The sequence below is a fragment of the Orycteropus afer genome, unplaced genomic scaffold (genome assembly GCF_000298275.1).
Source record: "Orycteropus afer afer isolate SDZICR_OR568_19922 unplaced genomic scaffold, OryAfe1.0 scaffold00183, whole genome shotgun sequence".
Classification (NCBI taxonomy): Eukaryota; Metazoa; Chordata; class Mammalia; order Tubulidentata; family Orycteropodidae; genus Orycteropus; species Orycteropus afer.
The window spans coordinates 6727163-6747857 of NW_006921770.1; the positions used below are offsets into that span (position 1 = coordinate 6727163).

Consider the following 20695-nt stretch of genomic DNA (forward strand, 5'->3'; position numbering starts at 1 on the left):
TCCTCGGAAGGAAGGATGGGCAATCTGCTTCCATAGTGATACTGCCTCAGAAGGAGGGGTCATATAAGTTGGATCCAACTCCATGGCAGTGAGTTTGGTTTTTATGGATAAAGGTCTGTTTAAGAAATAAATTAGATAATACACGTAAAAGTGTTCATGAATGTAAATATGCTTCACAGTTATGTCATTATTGCATTTTTCTGTGTTTATGTTTCTCCCAAGTGTGTGTCTAATTCCTCTTTCACCTGTTATCTCTTTACCCATCACAAATGAAACAATTAGCAAATTTGTTGAAATGGTAAGGAATCAATGTGCTACTGTAAATGCCTGAGATTCTCTTAGAAGAATCCACATATTGCAACAAAACTGAACCTAGAGAGACAGGAACCAGAGTTAAAATACTGTTTCTGTCATTAATCAGCTGTGTGGATGTGAGTAAACCGTTCATTCTCATGGAGCTACATTTTTATCACTTTCAAATAAGTGAAATAATCTCTCTCCTAACTATTTTGTGTAGCTTGCAAGGATCTTGAGACAGCAAGGATGAATTTTCTTTTAAAAGCATGAAGGTTGGGTCTATGTGATTCAAAGCTTTTGCCTATTTAAGGGAAACTTGGACCTTATCCTGGGTGCTTCCACGAACTGGCTTTCTCTAACCAACCATGTCAGTTACAACTTTAGTAAAATGAGAGAGCTGACCTAGGATTTTGGCAAAGTTCTTTCCAATCTTACCTCTTATGATCCAGTCATTTATTTGAGAAATGAGAAAATAGATCATGTCTTTCATGAAGTTGCCTGCTGTTTGGTGAATCAAATAGGAAGGAAGAACTTAAATGGGGTAAAAAGATGAATTGTGATAAAAGTTCTGCAATCTGCCCTGATTGTGCATGAGTGGGGAGCTCTGGTAGCATAGTGCTTAAGGCACTTGACTGCTAACCAGAAGGCTGGCGGTTCAAACCCACCAGCCACTCCTCGGAAGGAAGAAGGGGCAATCTACTTCCATAGTGATACTGCCTCGGAAACCCAAGGAGGGGTCACTATGAGTCGGGTCTGACTCGACGGTACATAACAACAACAATAACAACAGCAACAGTGCATGAGTAAGGAAAAGCAACTGTCTGTCAAAGTTGGGAGTGTGTTGGAAAAAAACAGCCAGTTGGGTTGATATTTTGTTGATCCCTGGATTTTCAGGTTTCTACTTCCCATTTCATTTAACTGGTCCTCATTCTATCACATATTTTATGGGAGTCCCAGGACAATCACTTGCCCCTTTTCTAAATTTCATTCTTCTCAGTCAGACATTGGTGAGACCAAGAAATTACAGGGGGAAAAAAAAGGCTCCAATGTTCCAATGTTCCCAACTCCTGCACCATGACGTCTTTTGTAGTGTGACTTCATGGCTCTTCTCATTAAAAATTATAGTCATTCTTCCCTTTTGTTACAGACTGAAGTGTGCTCCCCTAAAATATGTACTGGAATCCTAACCTTATGCCTGTGCAGAAGGTCCCCAGGTAGCACAAATAGTTTGCATTTGGCTACTAATTGAAAGGTTGGCAGTTCAAATCCACCCAGCGGAACTGCGGAAGAAATGCCTGGTAATCTACTTTTGTAAGACTATCAACATTGGAAACCCTATGGAGTGAAGTGTTTCATTCTGAAACACATGGGATCAACATAAGTTGGAACCGACTAGATTTTTTTTTTAAATACTTACGGATATAATACCCTTTGGAATTAGGATTTTCTTTGTATGTTAATGAGGCCATATCAGCGTAGGGTATGATCTAACCCTAATCCCTTCTGAGTTATAAAGTGCAGCACAGACACAGAGACAAGAGAGCACAAATGGGGGAAGTTAGATGCCCAGTGAAGATCACCAAGGACCCAAGGGATATGAAGGACAAAAAAGTTGAGACAAGGTTCTCCCTTAGAGCTGACAGAGTGAGAAACTTCCCCTAAAGCTAGCACTGAGAATTCAGACTTCTAACCTTCAGAACTGTGAGAAAATATATTTTGTTTCTGGTACATATGTTACAGCGACAGTAGAAAACTGACAACTCCCCTTTAGGTGAGGCTGGTCTTATAACTTGCACTGACCAATAGAATGCCATGCAAGTGATGCTGTGCCAGTTTCAAACCTAGACCTTAAGAGGTCTTGTGAGTTTCCATTCTCTGTCTTGAGATTATACTGCCTCCATGTGAGCAAGTCCAGGCTAGCTTGCTAGAAGATGAGAAAGAAAGTGACAATGAACCTGTTGTCCTAGCTGAGGCCATTCTAGATCAGCTTCCAGCCAGATGACCTCCCAAACAAGTAAGACAGCTCAACCAAGATCAACAGAGCTTCACAGTTGACCTGTAGACTTGTGAGCAATAATACATGTTTATTGTTTTAGTCACTGAGTTTTGGGCTGTTTGTTACACAGCAATATGCTTACTAATACATATAATATGAACTTAATGAACTTAAAGTGGAAGGACTGTTAAGTGGAAAGGTACACTACATTCCAGCTGAAATGGGGAGAACATTAGATTTGAAGTATAAGAACTTGTCTTAGGTCCTGTTCTGCCAGTTCCTTGGGCACATGTTCTTGGGTTAAAAACAACTCTCTTATTCTCAGTTTCCTTATATTAAGATACTTTGTTTCTAACCATTAATAAATGGGTTACTGGGAAGATTAAATGAGATAATTTCCTTGTAAATGAAATCTATAAAGAAGAGGATAAGATATCATTCTGGATAGCAAAGTCCCAGCAAGACTGTGTGTAGAGGTTTCTTATGCTCCAGCTAACAGATGGAGAAAGTTTTTAGCAGGAGAGATATAAGCAAGGAAAGCTTCTGCCACATGCAGGTAAGTTATCCAGGCATCACTCAGCCTAGATCCTTCTTCCTCTTAAAGTCATGAACATCTGTTAAGACTTGTCTCATCAAATTTGCAGCAAGCATTACAAAACCAAGCTCACTGCCACCAATTCAATTCCAACTCCCAGTGACCTCCACTGGGTTTCTAAGGCTGTAAAACTTTGCAGAAGCAGACTGCCTCATCTTTCCTCCACAGAGCTCCTGGTGGGTTTGAACCACTGAACTTCTGGTTAGCAGCCAAATGCCTTAACCACTACACAACCAGAGCTGCAAGCATTAGACAAAGGCATTTTTTTTGTGGAATACATAGAGGATCACATTTCCAGCATGACATGGGTCTGGTTCAAGAGCCAAGGAAGAAGAATACTTCTAGTAAATGAATTATACTGCTGGATGTTTGTGCTGTAACACAAAACTTGAAGATATTGCTGACAGGAAATCTAGAAAATATGCCTAAGTATCAGCTTTCATTATTAGAAAGTGACTTGTTCAAAGTGAACAAAGGTGACAGAGAACAAGATGAAGAAAGACAAAAAGCATGTAATTAGAATTAGCCCAGACACAGGGCAGGCAATGCAGCACAGAGGGAAACCTTGAACTCTGGAGTCACACGAACGTGGGTTCAAATTCCAGTTCTTACCTTTCTCCCTGAGCTTAAGTGTTATCATCAGCAAAATAATGCTTTTTCAAAAATCAGCGTATATTTTATTTAAGTTCAGCATGAGCAAACTATCATGTATTCTACAGTACGGGTTCTGTGTAGAATTTAGTTATTGTTGGGAGATGGTGTTAGAAAGAGCACAGGCTTTGGTGTTTGTCAAAATAGCTGGCATCAAGTCCTGGCACTGCAAAGTATGAGTTTTAAGACTTTAGTTGTCATACTTAACCCCTATAAACCTCAATTTCCTTATCTCTATAGTTCTGGTGGTGTAGTGCCTAAGGCATTTGACTGCTAACCAGAAGGTTGGCAGTTTAAAACCACCAGCCACTCCATGGAAGGAAGACTGGGCAATCTACTTCTGTAAAGATTTATGGCCTCAGAAACCCAAAGGGGGTCACTATGAGTTGGAATTGACTTGAGGACAGTGAGTTTGGTTTTTTAGTTTATAGTGGAGACAATAATTTGAGCCTTGTAAGGTACACTCCGACGTATGCTGTATGACAGCACGTTTATTGTTTCTATATTTTTCACTGTCCTATCCTCAAAGTTGAATGCTTGACACATGATAGATACTCAGTAAGTGTTTATGGAACTAGGGAATTGGGAAATTACTTTAAATAATGCATATGACATATCTAACTCAATACGTGGAATATGCTAAAAATTATTACTATTTAATTTATAATGTTAGGAGTTAAACAAACAAACAAAACCCCAAAATAACAAAGAAACAAACAAAACACCCTTTCAGAACTGGTGGTCTTGGAAATATGAGAGTTTCCATTGCAACCTCTACAGGTTTAGGTTTACATTTCCCATGTAATGATTCACTAGATTTTAAAAAGGTTATTAAAATGCAAAAAGGCTAAAGAACCTCTTCAGGGAGTGTTTACAGAGTAGATCCTGATTTAGTTCAGTCCAGGACATTTACAGTCACTGACTGACACCCAGGAAGGTAAGTGGTCCCCTCTCCTTTCCCCATCCCTAGCTCCTCATTATAAACCAGTTCTATTTCTATGGAGGAGAACACCTTTAAAAAGGAGTTGAGATATTTTAAAACTCTATGAAGGTGGCAGATGCCCAACCTTCCTCTTGAGCAAGAGGCATGGTCTGGGTCTCTCTGTCCCCAGGACAGTGGAGGGAGGAACAAAGTGAGACTGAAATACCCATCAGAGGCAAGGGAGGGCTCAGGAGGGAAGGGGCAGTGTAAAGTAATACCCAGCCCAGAGAATTTTCACTCTTTTACTTAGCAAGATGGAGCCACCTTGGCCTAGGGCCATGTGGAGACATTCCAACTAAAGCCAAAGACAATGGGAGGACAGTAGGGAAGGCTGACAGAGGGACTCTGGATCTTCACACTCTTATTTATTACAACTCACCTATTGAAAAAGGCAGAAAGGCTTCCCTTTTCTTAAATTGTCCATTCTCCAGAAAATGCTCTGGATTGAATGTGTCAGGGGTGGCCCACTCTGCAGGGTCCCTGTGCAGTGCAGTCAGATTGGTCAGGACCATGGTCCCCTAGAGAAGGCAGCAAAGACTCAGGCAAGGCTTGACCCACACAACACACATTCACAGAGGGTGGCAGTCCTTGGTTCCCACACCTTGACCACACCCAAGCCCATGGTTTCCTGAGCCCAACACCCCAGGACTCTGTTCTTTGCCATGGGACAGTTCATAGTGATGGATCAGAATTGCTTGCTGAGAATTTTACCAGGGAATTTGCCTACTATTGACTGTGGAGTGTATTTTTAGAAGAACATGTCAGTGCAGGACTTGGGAGGGGACATGTATGCAGCAGGAAGTAATAATGGAGCAGCTGGCCAGATAGCAGTGGACCAAAATCAACCCAGCTGCTCAGTGAGGGGACAACTGGGGCAGCTCCTCAAAGATAAATGGTGTCTGAGTCATCTCTGTTTCTCTTATTTTCTTCTCTCTTATGTCTAGTACATGGCACCCCCTCCACCAGGAGGCTTAATAATAGAATCAGGTAGCCCAAGAAGGGCACCCATATTCATCCCGTTACACAAGCAAGAAACTTAGGAGTTGTCCTTAATGCATTCCTTCCCTGTACTCTGCCTTCATCCAATCCATCAGCAAGAATGGGACATTTCATTTATTGAACTTCTCTTCATCGTGTCACCTTGATTTTATGTCCACTGCCACCACCCTGGTCCAAGCTACCACTTTGCTTGCTTATACTCCCATAATAGTGTCCTAACTAAATCTCACCAGCAGTGGTAGTTCAGCAGTAGAATCCTCACCTTCTACGCAGGAGACTCAGGATCAATTCCAGTCAATGCTCCTCAAGCACAGCCACCCCCGTCAGTGCTAAAAAGGTTTTAACAGAGCTTTCAGACTAAGTCAGACTATGAAGAAAGGCCTGGTGATCTACTTTCCAAAATCAGCCAAGGAAAACCCTATGGAACACAAAGGTCCAATCCTGTAGTGCATGGAGTCTCCATGAAAGCATGAGTCGAGGGCCAACTTTGTGGCAGCTAATAACAAATATGTCCCACACCCACTCTTGCCCTTTTAATTTGCTCTGCGTCGTGAAAGCATGTTGTTGTTGTTATTATATGGAAGCACAGTGAGTTTAAAAATGGTTTATCACACCACACTTAACCATGCACTCTTACCATTAACTTAAAACCCTTCAGTTTCTTCCCATCAGTCTTTGGTTAAAGCCCCATCATCTGACCTTGTCTGGGCCACCCTCCGTGTCCTGCCTGCATTCCCACTGCAGTGGTCTTTTTTCAATTTCTCAAACATGCCATGTTCCCACTCATTTCAAGTCCCCCCCCCCAAAAAAAATGTCATTCCTGGTGCCTGAAATGCTCTTTTTCCCATTTTGTCACCAAGTTACTCTTGATGTTCTTTAATTCTCAGTCCAAACATGACTTCCTTTTGGAAGCCTTCTCTGACCACTCCTGCTCCTACTCCCTGCTCCAGCTAATTTGCACTTTATAGCATCCTGTAAGTTTTCCCGGTTTGTAATTATCCAGCCTAATCATTTGCATGATAGTTTCCTTGCTGAGGGTTGTTCCTCCAGATCTGAGCACATTAGGTGCTTAATGGATACGTGTTGAATTAATAAAGAATAATTGCTATTTTGAAGCACTATCTACAATAAATCATAGGTAAAATGCTCTATAGTAAAGACTATGCTACCTCTACATGGATCTTGGCAGATAGGTTCAATATGTACTTCACAGATGAAGAAATTAACACTCTAAGAGGTTAAATAGCATGCTTATTGTTACACAGGAGGAAGTGGCAGAGCTGTGATTTGAACCAGGTCTGTCTGAGGCCCTGGCTCTCATTCTCTATATTAAAAAGGAGCTCTGGTGGACTCAAAAAAAAAAAAAAAAAAGAAAAAGAAAAAAAAATTCAAACTCATTGCCTTCAGGTCGATTCATAGTGACCCTCGTTGGGTTTCTGAGGCTGTAAATCTTCATGGAAATAGATCACCTCTTCTTCCTTCCACACAGCAGCTAGTGTGTTTGAACTGCTGACCTTCTGGTTAGCAACCAAGTGCCGTATCCACTATTTGAACAGAGCTCCTTCTGTAGACTAGACAGTCAATTAGAATTCTTAGTTCCCAGGTTGGTTATTAAAGTTGACTTTAAAAATCAATCAATCTGTTGAACTAGGCTGGTTCATTGGAGTTCCATGAGTTGGTAGGAAAATGCAAGCAGCACCTGCATTTTAGACATCAATCTTCATCACAAGATAACCAATCAGTAAGGAAATCACTGCATGAGCAGCCGGTGTCCCAGGCTCTGTGGTGACAGTGTCTAAGGGGTGATGAAGGAGCAGCCAAAAGGTGACTAAGGGGTAAGCCAAGCTCCTCTCGTGCTGCCTTTTGAGATTTTTTTTGGGGAACAACACACTCAGAGGAACACAGACAAGTCAGAGGCTGACCCAGACCATGAGAAAACAAGTGATGTGAGAATGTGTAGTCTGTACACTAGAGGGCACTGGAGAGCTATATACAGAGATCATAGGCTTGGTGGGGAGAGTGGGATCAGAATTCTTTTGTTAGGTCTGGGGAATTTAACAGGAATCTACTTTCAAAAACCAGCCATTCAAAACTCTATGAATCATAATGATCTGATCCACAGTTGATCGTGGGCATGGTACAGGAGTGGGCATCACTCTGTTCCTTTGTACATAGGGTTCCCATGAGTCTGGGGCTGACTCTAAGGCAGCTAACAATAGCAATAATTGAGGAAAATTACAAGCAGATTCTAAAGTAAAAGTAAAACTCCTATAGAGGGAATGTGGTACAGCACAACAAAGACGACTATCCTTAGAATCAGAACAGATCAGAGTTTGGATCTAACTTTGCCATTTAGCAGCGGAGGGATCTTAGGGAAGCTGCTTAATTTCTCCGAGCCTTGACCTCCCAATCTGATAAATGGTTATAATGAGGAGTTATTCTGAGGACCACATGAACATTTTGAAAGAACCTCAGCAGTCCACGGCACACAATAATTGTTTGATAAATGTTGGCTCCTTTCTCACTCTTCTAATAATTAATGTTGCACACATCTTGGTTGACGTCCCTTTTGTGTTAGTAAGTTGCCTATTACTGGAGTTGTGAGTGAAAGATATCTGTGAGGATATTATGATAGAAACACTGGCATTAATGAGATGTTGACAGGTGTTCTCAAATGTGCCTTCACATTTGACATTCCACAACCCCAGGATTACATGCAGTAAGTGTCTAGTCCTGCAAGACATTCTACCAAGAGAAAGAAAAGGGTTCTGAGGCAAAGTGTGACTGAGAACTGCTGCCTGCTGTATCTCAACAAAGTTGGCCAATGCACACTGTTGTTGTCAGATGCCATCAAGTTGCCCCCAATTCATGGCGGCCCCACATAAAATGGGATTATAGTGTTGTGATCCATAGGATTTTCATTGGCTGGTTTTCCGAAGTAGATCACCAGGTCTTTCTTCCTAGTCCCTCTTCCTAGTCTGAAAGCTCCATGAAACCTGTTCAGCATCAGCTTCAGTCTCCACTGATAGGTAGTGGCTGTGCTGAGGTGCACTGGCCATAAATTGAATCCAGGTCCCCCACATGGAAGGTGAAAATGATAATTAGTATAGCAAAAACTCTGAGAAGTCCCACAGCAAAGAAAAGTCTATCCCTGAACTTATTTGGCCACAGAGTCCCTGATTCCAACCACCTCTTTCCTGCCCACCAATACCTACTAAAACCTAGTTGTACTAATGTTCTGAAGCTCAAACTTGGAGGAAAAAAAACCCGTATTCTATGATGTGTAATGCATCTCTCTCCCCATTTGACTGATTCCTTAGGGTAGAAATATGTGTACCTTTTCAAGTTTAGATTCCGACTGTGAAAAAGATAAGCTTGAAGACCTGAGTCTGAGAGATCCTGATTACCTTTGGCAGGTGGTATCCAGCCAAAGTGGTATCAAACGTCACTACTCTGGGCACATTCAGGGGGATGATGTTGCCCATTCTCTGCACCTCATGGATGACGGCATTGGTGTAGGGCATGTGCTCTCGGTCAGTGGTGCTGGGCTGCTGTGACTGGCCAATTACTCTGTCGATCTCAGCTTGTACTTTCTCTGGAAAAGAAGAGAATGTTCTCTAATTTTTTAAACTTGTATGCTGTCTTCCAAAGATGTAGAGGTGGTCTCCAAGGTCTCACCTGTTGTATCTCAATTAGCTAGAGCAGGTTAAAAAAAATAAATAAAATAGTTCTCAATCCTTTAAAGGGCTAATTAAGAAAATGTTCAACTCCATAACTTTCTTTGAGCCCATTTAAGCTAAGGAATGGAATAACCAAGGTCAAAATGGCTAAGATTCGAGTGTTGTTGTTGTTGTTAGTTGTCACTGAATTGGCTCCAATTCATAGCAACTTTATGTATAACAAAAGGAAACATTGCCAGGTCCTGCGCCATCTTCACAGTCATTGGTATGTTGGAGTTCATTGTGGTAGCTATTAAGATTAACATAGGCTCTACAGAGTCTAGTTTTTTAAGGAAGTATATAAGAGTGGAAAGTGGGCTCTGGTGTAAGACAAATGTGGATCAGACTCTTGCTCTAAAACATCTAAAACATTATGGTTGTAAGTTAATTAAACTCTCTGAGCCTCAGTTTCCTCATCTGATTAGTGGGGATAAATCTATACTCATTTTAAGGATATTTTGAAAATTCATGAATTGATTTAGATGAGCACTCAAAAAATGACAGAAACTTCTACTGTCTCCAGATATCTGTTCTCTTCTCTTTCTATAGTAATAAAGATTTCACCTGGTTGCCCAGTTAAAGACTACAGTCCCCAGACTCCTTTGCAAGTTGTGATCATATGACTAAGTTTTGGCTAAGAGAATGTGTAGAAGTGATGTTTAACACTTTGAACAGACCCTTACAGGAAGAGATTTTTCCTCCTTTTCTCTCCAAAGAAAGAAAATTTGCTAGTATTTTGCTTGAAGTGTTGAAAAACAGCATAAGGGAGGCAGTATCAGATCATATTCATAGTTTGCCATATACAGGAACTAAGAAAGTGTATTCTTGGTAGAGGGAAAAACACATGGGAATGAGCACAGGCATAATAAGGACAGTGCAATGGAAAAATGACAAGCGATCTGGTGAGGCCAGCATGTAGAGCAGTAGGGTTGAAGGTGGCAGAAAAGGGCACATCAGAGGATATTATATACCAGAATGAGATATCTGGATACTATCCAGAGGATGATGGTAAGTCATTACTTAAAGATCATATTTTCATAAAATAATGTCACTCTTTGTGAAATTTAACACAGTATCTAACTGACTTGGTTTGCCCACTAGATTCTCAGCTCCTTGAGGGAAGGGACAGGTTATATTTGCCTTACCAGGACCCATCACAATCCCTGACAGAAAAATTAAAGAACGTGCCAGTTCCTGAGTCTACCTTATGACTGTTCCATCTATATTTTCATTTTAACATGCTATTAGGCCACAACCCTTGGACAGTGTGTTCCAGGAGGCATTCATCTGTCCTGGTCCAGGCACATTCAACCACATGCTCACCTTGTATTTCTGGGTAGATGGCCATGTAAAGCAGAGCCCAGCGCAGCGTAGTAGCAGTTGTCTCTGTTCCAGCAAAGAAAAGGTCCAGAGTGCTGCAGACAAGGTTTTCTTCATGGAAACTTGAAGTAGCATTGCCTGTATACTAGAAAGAAAAAATATTTATTGATTTATTCAGAGGAATCATGGTTGCTGCAAAACACAGAGGCATGTCATCCTCGGGAAGGAATTTGGTAAGAAAGGTCCCTAGAGAAACAACTTTCCCTTTGGCTTCTTCAGGAGGCATAGGGTAGTACAGCAATATTATTAGCATCTGCCTGCACCAGGTGCTGCAAGCTACCCAGGCCTTCTAGCACTAGAGTAGATGAAAATCAAAACAATCATTTTCTTACACGGGTAATCTGAGGTGAAGGGATTAGTGCAGTGGAAAGAGAACGGGATGTGAAAGTGACAGACTTGAGTTCCAATATTAGCCACATGCTCACTAGCTACATGACCTAGGGCAAGTTACTTAATCTGCATGTGCTTCAGTTTCTTCAGTTTCCTGTTCTGTAAAATGGAAATGACCTCAAGATCTTTTGATGAGCTTCCTGAGGTGCAATGAGAATACAGTAAATAATCAAGTGTTTTACTGCTACAAAGAAAAAATAAATTCAAAAACAATCTCAATTTTCCTTTCATACAACAATTCTCACATCTCCCCATTTGTTTTCAAGCTTAATCTCTCAAATCCCACCACCTATTTCTCCTGATATCATCTTCATCCTCTGGATCCTTCAATCTGTCAACAGTCCTCTTAATATTGGTTCCATACCTGAACACCATATTGCAAGTACAGTCTCTTTCTTCTATTAATGCTATGCCAAGAATGTGAAATAAAGGAGAGGATGGAAAAAAATCCACCAATCTGCCCACTTCAGGAGGAAGAACAGTTAATCTGAAGAGTCAAATGTCTGACTTATAATGACAACCCTATAAGGACAGACAAGAACTGCCCCCTAGGGTCTCCAAGTCTGTAATCTTTACACAGATTGACACATCTTTCTCCCATGGAGTGGCTGGTAGAACTGGACAGACTTCCTTTCAGCTAGCAGCCAAGGGCTTAACCACTGTGCCACCAGGCCTCCTCGGGTAACTAGGCACAGACCCTTCTAATACTACAAGAGTGCTTTTATGCTCAATTCCAATTTTTCCTTTTATGTACTGCTCCTTCAGATACCGGAAGGAAGACTGGACAATCTACTTCCATAGTGATACTGCCTCGGAAACCCAAGGAGGGGTCGTTATGAGTCGGGTCCGACTCAATGGCACATAACAACAACAACACAATGATGAATGATTGGGAATATTTCTTCATTTGTTTGCTGTCTGAATATCTTCTTTGGTGAAGTGTCTGTTTATGTCCTTTGCCCATTTTTGAAATGGATTGTTTGCCTTCTTAATGGTGACATATTGAAGTTTGCGATAAATTTTAGAGATCAGTACCTTCTTGGATATGTTGTTGCCATTTTCCCCCCTCCTATCTGCAGGTTCTCTTCTACTCTTTCAGAGTTTTTTTATGTGGATAAGAATTTACTTTTCAGAAGGTACAAGTCATCTATTTCTCTTCTGCTGTTTGTGCATTTTGGGTTATGCTTGATAGTCTACTTGTGCCATAAATTAGGGCCCCTAATTTTGTCCATATTTTATCTTTGATGAACTTTATACTTTTGGGTTTTACATTTAGGTCTTTGATCCATCTTGAGTTTGTTTTGTATATGGTGTGAGGTATGGATCTTGTTTCATTTTTTTGCAAATGGATATACAGTTTTGCTAGCACTGTTTGTTAAAGATATTATCTCTTCCTGATTGAATGGGTTTCAGCCCTTTGTCAATGATCAGTTGTCTGTATGTGGATAGAACTACTTCTGGATTCTCAAGTCTGTTCCACTGGTTTATGTGTCTATCATTGTAACAAAACCAGGATGTTTTGACTATCTCTATCTTTATATATATATAATTGTCTCATCAATCCTGAGTTAATGCTATTTCTACATTCTGAAATAGTGCCCCTATTTTTACACTTCTGTAGTAGGCTAAATAATGACTCTCAAAGATATTCATGTCATAAACGCTAGAAGTTGTGAATATGTTGCCTTATAAAGAAAAGGGAAGGAGATCTGTGGTGAGTGGTTAAGCACTTGGCTGCAAACCAAAAGATCAGTGGTTGGAACCCGCTAGCCACTCTGTGAGAAAAAGATATGGCAGTCTCCTTCTGTAACGATTATACCTTTAGAAATCCTATAGGGGCAATTCGACTCTGTACTCTAGGGTCTCTGTGATGTAGAATAGACTCATTGGAAAGGGGTTTGGTTTATAGAACAGGTACTGTGCAGATGTCATTAACTTGAGGATTCTGAGATGAGGATCTTATACTGGATTATCAGATAGCTGCAAGTTATCATGAAGGGTATTTTAAGAGCAAGGCAGGAGGACCAAAGAGAATGTGTGAGGTCAGAAAGAAGCAGTGCTCAGAGAGGAGAGAAGCTTCTATGCTACTGCTTTTGAAGATGGAGGAAGAGAAATGAGCCAAGGAAAGCAGGTGCCTCCAAAAGCTGGGCCAGGCAAGGAAACGAAATCTCCCCAGAGCCTCCAGAAGGGGCCAGCACTATGATGCCTGAACTTTGTCCAGCAAAACTGAGTTTAGATTCTGACCTTCTGGGGAGTAAGAGAATACATTTGTGTTGTTTGAAGCCACATTTATGATAATTTATTTAATAGATACTTTATTATGGAATATAATACACCACCACTTTCTTTTAAAGAACAAAACTGGGAAACAGCTTTGATTTCCACACCTTTGCCATTTCCTTGAGATACGCATCAATGAAGTCTCTCGATTCGGCAGGATTCCAATCTCTCTTGTGTTTTTCAATCATATGAGAAACAAGCAGTTTCAATTTCATCCAATTTCTAAAGAGTGTTTGGTGAGGCCCAGGAAGGAATTTCATTATACATGGAAAGACATTGTAGAGCTAATTGATAAAAACAAAACAATCATGGAGACAACATCCTGTCACTTTACATTTTAAGACAACAGAAACTGTCTTCTCATCTCTCTCTTTTATTTGCTTACACTTAAACCTTGGAGTCATCCTTGACTCCTCTTTCTCTCTCACCCTTCCAAAAAAGCATTTCAGTTCCCCATCCAATATAAGCCCAGCCTCAGACCACTTTTTACCACCCCAACTGCTTGCCACAGCTCAAACCACATAATACCAACCACCATCATATCTTACCTGGATGTTGTAATGGTCTCCAACAGTTTTGCTGATTCCATTATTGATCCCACTCCCAATCTATTTCCCACAGAGCTGCCAGTGATCATTTAACAGTTTAATCAGATTGTTTCACTCCTTGGCTCCCTTGTACTCAGAAAATACTTCTCATGATTTCCTAGGCCTAGAAGCCTTTGCACAAGCTGGTCTTTACTTACCCATCACCAATTTTCCTATCACTCACAATCACCTTACTCTCTACACTAGCCAAGCCAATAAAGCAAGAAAAGGAAACTAATGGTATGAAGACTGGAAAGAAAGAAACAATGCTATCATTATTTACATAAGAAGTCATCCACAAATTATAATATTAATACGAATGAAGTAGTGTTAATGAATATAAAATCAATAATACAAAGACACTGCAAAGTATGAATAAAAGAATTAGAATACAACCAGCTTGAATCCTTCAACAAAAGTGGATCTTGGCAATGATCATCAATGGTACCTAAACCATTACGAAGAGCTGATGGGAGATGCTGTAATAGGCAGATCAAGTTGAAAACACAAGAATCCATATTAACCTTAAAAAAAGAAAGTCAATCAGACATTATGTACCACCTTAAAAGGTAGTCTTTCTAGCAATCAAACCTAATTTTGATCAACTCTTTGGATTTAATTACTAATGTATATAAAACAAAGAGAACAAAAAATTGTTAAATGGCAAAGTAATGCAACCAGGAAACTATAAAATATGGTAAACTTTACAGGACAAATGACTTAGTTTTGTCAATAAACAATTTGCAAAAAAAAGGGGGGGAGGTGAGAATGCAGAGTATGCTTGAGCCTATAGAGTAAATGTTAAATGATTTAAGAGACATAAGAGAGATTTGAGAAACATATGTGACAACTACAAGACATAGGCCTAGTTTGGCTTCTGATTCAAAGAAAACAACCATTAAGAAATTCTCAAGAGACATGAAGAGAGATCAGGACATCGGCTAGGTAGTTGATGACGTAAAAGAATTGTTAATATTTTCAGCATAATATTATTTCATTTTTATTCAAATAAGTCTTTTCATAAAAGTTTCAAAACATCATTCATAAAAATATTCAAATTCAAACAAACAGAAATTAAGGGAATTTGTGAAAATCAGACCAACCCTACAAGAAATGCTAAAGGGAGTTCTTCCAACAGAAAACCCACAATGGAGAACAATAAATTAAAATCAAGACACTTGACACTACCACTTACAAAGCAACCCAGAAAAAGATTCCCAAAAGAAGCACATAAAAAATGTATACAGAGAAATAGAGGAGTCAATCTGTAAATGACACCAACAACAAAGCAAGTAGAAGGAATCAATGTTATAATTACAAAACTTCCAGATGGAGAGGAAGTCACGACAACGTCTCTGACTGTCCCAAACTTAGGGAAATAAGAATTTATTTCAGAATAACCACAAAGAGAATTACCAATCCTTCTAACCAAACTAAAAAAGAAGAAAATCTCAAGAACTTAGTAAACACAAAATCAAAATAATCCAGGAGTGGGAGCAATAGTGAGGTGTTGGAACAGATATATGAGATTTTCCATGTGTTGATAATAGTTGGAGCTGAATGAGGGTTATAGAATGATCCATTATTTATTCTTCTCTCTATTTTTATATGTGCTTGAAATTTTCAAGAAGTGTGTTTTGTTTTATCAATAAGGCAATTTTTTGGCGACGGCAGACTGGTATTAGTCTAACCCTCCTCCTGAGAGCACCAAGATAAGATTAACACACACACACACACCCCCACAGTAGTGAGGAAGCACAGGGATAAGGTCTAGGGGAAGAAGGAAACCCAGAAAGGCTCAACATTTGGGGTCAATTTTCTCCTACTAGTGTTTTCCAGGGAGCTCTGGTAGCATAGTGGCTAAGACACTTGCCTGCTAACCAGACGGCTGGCGGTTCAAACCCACCAGCCACTCCTCGGAAGGAAGGTTGGGCAACCCTACTTCCGTAGTGATACTGCCTCGGAAACCCAAGGAGGGGTCGCTATGAGTCAGGTTTGACTCGCCGGCACATAACAACAACAACAACAACAACAAGTGTTTTCCAAAGCCATAAAAGTTACTAAGAAACCAAAAAGCTGAAGTGCTTTTGACAGACTCACAGACCTAGAGGAACACAAACCAGGGTTTGGGGCTCAAAAAGGAAGGGTATGAAGTTTGGACCCCAAAGGGCAACACCCTAAGGAATTAAAAGACATGACACCAAGTGTTTGTGTGGATCTAAATAGTGCAGTTACTTTGGAAACATTTTAGTATTTTTTACTCCTAGGTACACATGCAAAAGAGTGGCTATGTGTAAAAAAAACATTTGTTCAAGAATGTTGTATTCATAGTATGCAAAAACTATACATAATCCAAAGGTTTACTAACAGAAAACAGATTAACAAACAGTGGCATACTCATAAAATGGAATGTTAGTCAATGTTAAAAAAAAAAAAAAAAAAGAGCAATCAACACAGATTGCTCAGAAAACAGTCTGCTGAGCAAGAAGCCAGACACAGAAAGTACCTCTGAGGAAGAAGGAAAATGGGTGGGATCAAAGAGGGACAAAGAGGAAGAGGGGCTCTAAGGCAATGGCAATATTACTGTTCTTTTTAAATAGCACAGCATATATGTACAGGTGTATGCATTATGAAAGTCTGTACCTTACATCAATGTTAGAAATGTTCTTTGTAAAAATGTTGTTGTGGTTGTTGTTGTTAGGTGCTGTCGAGTTGGCTCCAACTCACAGCGACCCTATTTACAACAGAACGAAACGCTGTCTAGTCCTGTGTCAATCTCACAACAGTTGCGATGCTTGATCCCATTGTCACAGCCACGGCATCACTCTATCTCATTGAGGCTTTCCCCTCTCTCACAGACCCTCTACTTTACCAAGCAGGATATCCTTCTTCAGGGACCAGTCCTTTCTGACAACATGACCGAAATACATGAGATAAAATCTGGCCATTCTCACTAAATAATATTTGTTGTTGTTGTTGTGTGCCGTCGAGTCGGACCCAACTCATAGCGACCCCTCCTTGGGTTTCCGAGGCAGTATCACTACAGAAGTATACTGCCCCATCTTCCTTCCGAGGAGTGGCTGGTGGTTTTTAGTATTATTAAAAACAGTAAAGTCAACAGATTGATTTCAAATAGATTTTTGTCGAAGTTCATTAAAAGGTTATATTGTAGCTAAAAATAAAAAAAGGAAGAACCATCTATGTCTGACACCAGCCCCAACATCATTAACCAACATGTGCAAAGAGAACTGCTTACCTGGCACCACCTTCCAGCTTCCAGATAGGTGACTTCATCCAGCAACTTCAGCAGTTCCTGAAACTGACTATCCTGGTACTCAAAGCGCTCCCCAAAGGTAATGGAGCAAATGATATTGGAAACTGCATTATTGATCTTGAAGTGAGGGTCAAAAGGCTGTCCTGGAGGCAGAGGAAGGAAGAGATGGATATTTCAGAGTGATTTGTTTCTGCTTTCTAAGGAGAGTGTACACTATATGACATACCACATATGAGGCTCTGCACACAGCACCCTGCACAGGCTCTGACACAAGGCAAGTATTCAGGCTATGCTAAAAAAAAAGAAAAAAAAAATCACTGCCTTCTAGTCGATTCCAACTCATAGCGACCCCCATTGGGTTTCTAAGGCTGTAAATCTTTATGAAGTAGATTGTTCTATCTTCTTCCTATGGAGCAGCTGGTGGGTTTGAACTGTCAACTTTCTGGTTAGCAGCCATATGCCTTATCCACTATACCACCAGAGCTTCTAGTGGAGTCAAATTATGGCCAGGGTTTAAATTCAGTAATGTGTTTAATGCCTGTCTTCTTGTAATAAACTCCATGAAGGCAGCATCCATGGTTGGTTGCTCACTATCAATACCTTTAGTGCCTAGCACAGCACTAGGCCCAGGAAAGGAACCCAGGCACTTAATAAGTATCTGTTCATGAATGATTGTGCCATAAGCTCCTGCACCTGTCCTGTGAAACTCTCACCTTTCTCCTCTTCTATTGCCTCAACGAGGTGGCGGGCCTCCTCCTGAATGCGTTCTTCTAAGCTCTTCTTTCCTAAACCAAAGTTCCTTAATGTTGTCAGGGCAAACCTTCTTTGCTCCTTCCATTCCTGGTCAGTTGACATGATCAATCCTGGGAAAGGAAAGCCCAAAGCATGCTGCTCTGATTCTATAAATGTGAACATGTGGTAAATGACATGGGGATGTGTATCAGATGGAAGGAAGGAAAAGGGCAGTAAGCACTTGAAACCTATACAGGAATAATCCCAAAGTAATGCATATAATGGCTAACATATACTGAATGCTTACTATACCAGACACTTTACAAAGTATTGTTCACACATTATGTAATGTAATACACCCAGAAACTTTATAAAACCCACTGCTGATGAGTCAGATCTGACTTATAGTGACCCCTCCTTGGATTTCCAAGGTGGTTTCTCTATGGAAGTAGATTGCTCAATCTTCCTTCTCAGGTTTGGCTGGTGGGTTTGAACCACCAGCCTTCTGGCTAGCAGTCAAATCCCTTAGGCACTATGCCACCAGAGCTCCCAGAAACTGTATGGAGTAGGAATAATTATTATCCCCACTTTACTGAAGAGAAAACTGAGGCACAGAGGATACAGTAAACTTTGCAAAGTCACAGTTAATAAGCAGCTGAGCAGACATTCACATTCAGGTTTGTCTGATTTGAAAGTCCATGCTTTGATTATTAGTCACATCAATAAGTTTAAGAGCTTACGTTTTATTAAATACTAGGAATCCACTCATAGATAAGACAAAGTCCATATTCTTAAGAAAACAAAAAATATTGTATAGGAGAGGTTCTATCTAAGCTAGAATAAAGGAATTACTCACAAAAACAAAACAAGTAGTATTTCAGCCAGAAGGAAGTGAAGCATAGCAAAGAGGAAAGAAATTCTTGGTATTGTCCACAGATGAGCATTCGTTTTGTAGCATACGTAGTGAATGCTATACACCTGTCCACTCCTTCCCTTCCAGAGCACTCCTGAATCCTTTTAATATCAGCTTTGGCCTCTACCATCTCCCGCATCCAATGAGGTGGCCCTCCTCTGCTTCAAATCAAATGATATATTCAGCCTCATCTTACTTGATCTTTCAACAGCACTAGACCCTTTTTCTTAATATTTTCTGCCAACACTTCTTCAGACACTACACTCTCCAGATTTTCCTCTTACTTCTGTAACTTCCTTTATCTTTTTCTGGCTCATCTTTACCAAATTGTGAAATGATGGAGCTCTTTATGATTAGGTCTAAAACCTCTTCTCTTCTCACTCTATATTCCATTTTTGGGAAATTTCATCAACTCCTAAAACTGTAAATAATGTAATTTGACAAGGACCATCTGCTTCTGTCCCTGGGCTCCAGAGCCATGTATACTTCGACCCATATAGATGCTTGACTTTGCCAACTTAAAGGCATTTTAAAATCAGCACATCTAAGACTAAATTATTTTCTTTATACAACTTCCCACCAACCCAAAACAAGTCAAACACCTTGTCCTCCTCCAAGTCTTCCCTTTTTCCATCATCTACCCTTTACTCTTCCATGTCCTACCATCTGGCTCATCACATCATATTGGTTTTACCTCCTGAATATCTTGCATTCATTTAGCTTACTGCCCCCATTCTGGTCTGAGCTACTGCCGCTTCTTGCCAGTTCCCTAGCTCAAGCTGGCATTGTCTATGACCTAGAATGCTACAATGAACTTTTAAATGTATTTCTCTGCATCAGCTCTTGCTCCTTTCATTCCATTCTCCATTCTGCAGCCTAAATGAGCATTAAAAATATACAGTGTATATATAATAATTTCCTCCCCAACTATAAATCATTCAATAACTTCCACTATTATTAGAATAAAATACAAAATTCTTAACAAGAATGATTCCTGGCCAAGTTCAGCAGTTGCATGTCATGTCATTATCTCCATTTAATCTCTGAGCTCTCACCACACTGGCCACCTTCCAATTCTTCAAGTTCACTGTCCTCCTACCTATCTCAGGGACTTTTCATATGTGGTTCTCTCTGCCTGATTTCTTCTCCTTTCCCTTCATCTTATTAAGAGTCATTTCCTTTTGTTAAACCCTGTACTAGACTTAGAACAAACAAACAAACTGACTGCCATCAAGTCAATTCTAACTCACAGGAACCCCCACTGGGTTTCTGAGGATATAAATTCTTACAGAGGTAGATTGGACCACCTTCCTTCCCCATAGTAGCTGATGGATTTGAATTGCTAACCTTCTGGTTAGAGCCAAATGTCTTATCCATGACCCTGCACTTATCTTCATAACACTCTCAGCTTTAAATGAGAACTAAGTGTCATGTGTCTCTCCCAGAGCACCAAGTAAATTACATAAGGACAGGGATATTGTCCCTTCTACTCACTCTTGTAGCCCTTGTGCCTAACACAGTATTTTACATGTCAGGTAATTAATAAACCCATTGAATACATGTAGAGTGAATAGTTGAAATATTTCAAAGAGGAGTTGGGAAGCACCTGAAAAAAAATGGTGCTTTGACAAAGTAGTAGATTTGAGTTCTCATTTCAATTTTTAATTTTTAATTTTATTTAATAATAATTTAACATATTCATGCCAGCCTGTCTTGGGTTGTTACAGATGGGAAGACTTGAGATACCTTGTCTGTCATGATCTTAATAATAAAACATAAGAAACTACAGGCTAGAAGAAAGAAGTAGATGAGCAGCAGATGGCAGCAGATACACATGCATTTTCTGAAGGGAAGAAGTTTGGAATAAGAAAGCAAAATGGGAGAATGTGTTCCTCCTCCT

The 20695-nt window shown here is 40.2% G+C and overlaps 1 protein-coding gene across 1 annotated transcript in view; it reads right to left on the minus strand.

The window, feature by feature from the left end:
* The window catches only part of LOC103202520 (cytochrome P450 2J2-like), a 53187-nt gene that overhangs the window by 21960 nt on the left and 10532 nt on the right, over positions 1 to 20695 (minus strand). The window contains exons 3-9 of the mRNA XM_007947416.1: positions 19080 to 19177; positions 17864 to 18013; positions 17133 to 17293; positions 13397 to 13573; positions 10563 to 10704; positions 8928 to 9115; positions 4901 to 5039 (exon numbers count right to left, since the gene is read on the minus strand). Coding sequence (XP_007945607.1) covers positions 4901 to 5039; positions 8928 to 9115; positions 10563 to 10704; positions 13397 to 13573; positions 17133 to 17293; positions 17864 to 18013; positions 19080 to 19177 — 1055 coding nt within the window. The remainder of the gene's footprint in view (positions 1 to 4900; positions 5040 to 8927; positions 9116 to 10562; positions 10705 to 13396; positions 13574 to 17132; positions 17294 to 17863; positions 18014 to 19079; positions 19178 to 20695) is intronic.